The 5,653-nt window shown below is 37.6% G+C and overlaps 1 gene segment (V, D, J or C); it reads left to right on the forward strand.

Annotated features, from left to right (window-relative positions):
• Nucleotides 1-308: 308 nt before the first annotated feature.
• On the forward strand, nucleotides 309-5,333 carry LOC146575959 (Ig heavy chain C region-like). The segment is given in 8 exon segments: nucleotides 309-481; nucleotides 583-891; nucleotides 1,020-1,612; nucleotides 1,716-1,989; nucleotides 2,094-2,411; nucleotides 2,525-2,729; nucleotides 3,507-3,676; nucleotides 4,503-5,333. Coding segments are annotated over 5 exon segments (1,224 nt in total).
• The last annotated feature ends 320 nt before the right edge of the window (nucleotides 5,334-5,653 follow it).

Consider the following 5,653-nt stretch of genomic DNA (forward strand, 5'->3'; position numbering starts at 1 on the left):
AACCCACATCCACAGCGCTGGGATCAGCAGCCCATGTGATACCAAAAATGCAAAATGTTAGCTTTTAAAACTGGTTGCATTTTAGTCTATTATTACAAGATTTGAGAACTAAAATCTTTGGCAAATTGATAAGAAAATATGGATGTGGTGCACATGCAAACTGATATGAGAAATTTAAATGTGCACTTTGTTTCTCTTACTGGCATAACCACACCTCACACCTGCTGTTTGTGATGCTCCGTTGCTCTTTGCATTCTTTCACTTCTGTGTTTTGGTACTTTTTTGAGACCTGGTTGTTACTCAATGCTTCCGCTTGCTGCTTGCCCTGATCACTCTGCCTTATCATGCATAACAACTGTGCAACAGACTTCCTGCCCTATTTTCGCCTTGCTGAACAACACTAAACAATGTAAAAGTACAACTCTAACATAACTTAATGACAACTGAAATTGAAGAGTTCTGCATTTACCAGAATCTGAAGGTATGTATAACTTAGATAAGATTAATGTTTTTCCTTGTTGTGTTCACACATGATATTTAGAATGAGTTATGTAAATCAAACTAATCTCTTCTTTATTTCAGTGCCATGGATTGTGTCGCCAAACATCACATTGTACCCAGTTTCGGACTGGGAATTTGGAATCTCACCAGTAAGGCTCATCTGCTAAATGGCTTTTTTTCCAGACGAACTGGCTTTGGAGTGGTTTTGGGACAAATCACCACTGAGTCAAAACAAGAAGCCAAGCAGAACGAAGCTACAAAGTGAAGGGACAGAGCAGAAAACCTTCAGCCTGAGCAGCAAACTCTCAGTGTGGGGACAAGGATCAACTTTTACCTGCAAAGCTAATCACAATTATACTGAATATAAGAAGACAATAAGCATTTGTCACAGTGAGTATGTACAGCTACTGTCTCAAAGCACATATTCAACATGCACATTTGCAGGAATATCTTGAACAAATTAAGAACAGTCTTAAGATAAAGTTTATTAATTAGCATGTTTTTCTTTAATTCCACAGAAATTCACCTGTCATTCATGTGGAGATTCCCAAGTTTAAGACTTAAGCGTCAGACTCTAATGTGCAAGGAACATGTCGGGTCCACACTCATTTTGATGCCATGATTTCCTGGCTGATTAATGGAGCGCCACGAATGAAAAAAATGTGCAGAGAGTAAAACACAACTGGAAGCAAGTAAAGCATTTAACATGCAGAGGAGAGCAAACTCTACCATCTATATTTTTGGTAAAAGCTACTCTTGCTTCCCTTTATGGTTTCTGTTAAATAGATTAATTCATGCCCTGATTTGTCTCACTTTAGTGGAGCTTCTTCTGGTCAAAAGTAAGGAGTCAAGATCACAGACACTCTTATGCTCTGGATGGGTCTTCAATGATCATATTAGATGGTTTAACGAGTCTCAGCAAAGATCAACAACCACTGATATCAGCATGAGTGTAGATGGACATGCTGGAGTGACCAGCCAACTTATAATTGATCACTCTGAGTGGGAAACAGGAAAGATCTTTTCTTGCACAGTATCTGACAGATCTCTGAATAGAAATATCACAAGAAATGTCAGTCTCTGTACAGGTAAAGTGAAAACACTATTATTGTGATACACATTAAGAATTGTTTTGTTTTTTTGTTTTTTTTTTAGTACCTCCATCATCCTCACAGCTAGTTGGGGTTCATGTTCAGGGACCATCATCACTGTAGCAGCCTGAGAACAAAGGACCCGTGACTGTTATCTGTCTTCTGGTTGCCCCTAGTCTTAAAGATTTCTCCATCACCTGGAAATCAGCTGGCAACAAAATTCCTGACTGTTATGTCCTAACTAATCCTGCAGTGAGTTACAACAATGGGACAGAGACTCAACAGAGCTTCCTTAATGTGTCAGCAGAAAATTGGGATGCAGATAAACAAGGGTTTTGTGAAGGAAAACATCCATGTTCCAATCAGGGCAATGAAGACCATATAAGCAAAACCAGAGGTAATGTTAGAAAGGTAACAAATATATTACAGCTCTTTCTAAACTTCATGTTCCTCTGGTTGTGACTATATTTTTATGGTTCTGTCCCTTTAGTGTTTTTCAAGACCTTTGTGTGCCAACAGTGAAGACAATGCAACCAACTGCCTCTGAAGTTTCAGTGTCTGACATCCTAACGCTTATTTGCCTAGTGTCTGGAGTTTTCCCTGCAAACATCATAGTGCACTGGGAAGAAGATGGCCAGACTCTCCCATCCATGCATGACGTTAACAGTCCTCAATGGAAATACTCAGGGAGCAGCTCTTACTCTGTGAGCAGCAGACTAAACATATTCAAAACTGAAGACAAAAGGTCTACGTATTCCTGTGTTGTCACACATGAGTCATCTGAAGCACTTGTTGAAGCCACCATAACTGATGTGTTTGGTGAGCTGCTGTTTAGCATTTAACATTAATCTTTTATTTCCATTATATTAATTTTAACAAAACTGATTAAAATGATTAACTGATTACTAAAACTGTAATGCACATCTTTCCAGCCTCAGTGATCTACAGCCAACCATCTGCCTACTTGCTTCAGGGCTCTAATGAACTTGTGTGCCTGGTTTTTGGCTTCAGTCCTGTATCCATTAACATCACTGGGTTTCCAAATGGACACACAGAACTGTTGAACTACAACACTAATGACTCCAAAGATGCCAAGATGGAAAGTTCAGTGTCCAGAGCCACCTTGACCTGTCCCAAGTAAAAGAAGTGTGATTTATTTGATGATATTGAGCATGCTGATATGAGCTGAGGAAAGCTGGAATGCGGTTTTCACCCTCATTGGTTTTTTCATCATCACCACCTTATATGGTATCATAGCTACATTGATTAAGATAAGCGCCTGTCATTTGATTGTTTAAAAGTAAGATTCCAGTCCAATTTTTAAATTATACTGTGCATTTTTACTATAATAATAATAATAATAATAATAATAATAAACACCATGTTTATCCTTCAGAAAATTGCTTCGTGCTCCAAGATATTGTAATTCTCAGATTTTCCACAAGAGTGAGACAAAGCTCCATGTGCAGAAGCAGCAATATAGTTTCCACCTCTAAGTAAAAAAAAACTACTAATGTTGTGATTTTAAGATGCCGATAAATGTGTTGGTATGCCAGTGGTGTTATGAAGAGGTGCAGTCATTTGAAAGCACAAAGACTGTTGTTGTAACTCTTCTTCTTTGCAAACACATGTAGTGTCCTTGTAAATCTGTACACTCCCTGTCTTTGAATGAAATGCATTTGTGTACTTTGGGGGTTTAGAGGAATTCACAACTGGCAGGGAGAGCACTAAACACACTAAAGCTTACTATTGGCAACCTCTGAAGTGATCTGTTGCACTTTCAGACTATCCCATATTTTCACGTTAACAAAAACACATTTATTAACATCGGAAATACTAGTATTTAATACACTACCAGGACACACCTTCTCATTTAATGCTTTTTCTTTATTTTCATGACTATTCACATTGTAGATTCTCACTGAAGGCATCATAACTATGAATGAACACATATGAATGACCTGACGTCCTGGCTCGTCCTTGCCATAGCATTTGTGCTGTACCTCATCGATTGCTTTTTTGCTTCCCCCTGAGTTCCTGTGCTGCTCACTATTTCACCATGTACCAGGACACACTGATTGATGGTGAGTTAATGATACTTTTATCTGTCTATCATTTTATCTGTCTCACTTGTTTCTCTCTGTTTTCATCTCCTCAGTTAGATGTCGCCTTTCTCACAGTCGGGGCTGAAAGCCGACAGCTCGCTGATTCTGATCTGTCGGCGGGTCCGCGCTTTGTGTTCAACAATATTGACCGAACCAGCACTCTGACTTTTACTGTTTACTGTTTTGCTTCCATCTCTCTCTCTCTCTCTCTCTCTCTCTCTCTCTCTCTCTCTCTGTGTACTTCAAGAACAGTTTCCCTTTCTTCATTACTGAACAAATTTAAACTTTTTAAAATTATTCAAAATGCAAAACGCTTAGCTGTCTCTAATAAAACCGCTGTAACGTCAGAGGTAATGTTCATATGTTGATTAATGGTTTTCTTTCGTTTTTGATGTACTGCAGAATATTTTTATAAAATCCCAGGCCAGGAAAATCACCTTCATGTTTTTCTGTGTTTTATTCTCAGCTACTTTGACACAAAGGCATCTGCTGTGACCTCACACCTGTGATAAAGTCTTGCGTGTGTCAGCTTCCTTTTTATTGATACAAAAATATGTAAATGTACTGATCTGAATTATATTTCTGACTGTCAAAATTTCCCAGAATTAAATCGAATCGTGGATCGAAGCGATTCGGGACCTTGTGAATCGGAATTGAATCGATTCTAGAAATCAGTGACGATACCCAGCCCTAATTATAATCCTAAAAGAAACGTGTGACTTATGAAGATTCACACCTCTAATCAATAGCATGATTTGTGTCCTTGTGGGGCTGAACTCATTCTTGTATTATTTTTGTTTTGCAGTCAGCAGATGGTCCAGACCTCACTGACACTCCTGTGGCTCTGCTGACAGTTGTCACGGATGACACTACTGATTCGGCCCTCTTCAGTCCCGAAAGCATCTGCATCGTCGTTGAGGATGAAATACTTGTGAATGGTCCCACAAATCTGGCTGAGTCATTTCTCCTGCTTTGGGTACATCTATGCACTAGACCTACAATACCCAAAGAAACTTGAGCTTACATTCACATTTATCCAGAAGGTTGTGATGTGCCTTGAGGACAACAAACCACTGAAAGGGCGTCTACTGATGCTGAAGAATGATTTGTTCAATGAGTGAATCACTCACAACGGACTACTTGTTGAGCTGAGTATTGAGGAAGCTTTTTTGTTTGTTTGTTTTTCCTAATCATTTGCCTCTTCTACCTCACATTTAAGATGAATGACTGTTCAGTTCACTATTCATGTTTAATGTTCTGTTGCCTAATACGTAAATGCACTGCCTTGATGTTTGTTCCCTATAAGTACAGCAGTGGAAACCAGTACTGTTTTGTTTTTTTTTTATGTATTTTTAAAAAAGAAAGTGAGCTGCAGCTGTCAAGGTACAGTAAGTGTTAAATGCCTCAATGTTCTAATAGCTGCAATTGCTGTTAATACTGAAAATGTTATTGAATTTTAGAATTGAGATGGAGACCCTTGGAGTCTTTTTCTCTTGTTTTATTTATGAAGCACTTTTTTATGAGTGAGCTCTGTTGTTTGTGCCTTTTTAAAAGCACATTGTGTTTAATAAAAAGTTGTTAAATTGTTAGTGTTGTTACTTTCATGTTTTCTAACACTTTTAGCTGATTATAATTTACTGGGCAAACAGTTTAGTATTATTTGTAAGTGTATTTCCCACAGTATTTTAAAAATATTGAAGATTAAGTGTTATTTCCCATATTATAAGTTAGAAAATATGAAAAGTTTGAGTTTATTTCCCACATCGTATGAGTTGCAATATGTAAAATATTTTAAGTGTATTTCCCACCTTAATTAAGTTGAAAAATATTGAACATTTTGAGTTTATTACTCCCTAATTATAAGTTGAGGAATATCAACATTTATGAGTTAACATTGAGGTAATTTAAGGCAACTGCAACTATAATTTTTATTTTAGTTAAACTTAAAACTTTTAA

This window comes from Mchenga conophoros, linkage group LG4 (assembly GCF_057382185.1).
Source record: "Mchenga conophoros isolate Kocher_MC1m ecotype Shallow Benthic linkage group LG4, M_conophoros_male_GT1.1, whole genome shotgun sequence".
NCBI classification, from domain to species: Eukaryota; Metazoa; Chordata; class Actinopteri; order Cichliformes; family Cichlidae; genus Mchenga; species Mchenga conophoros.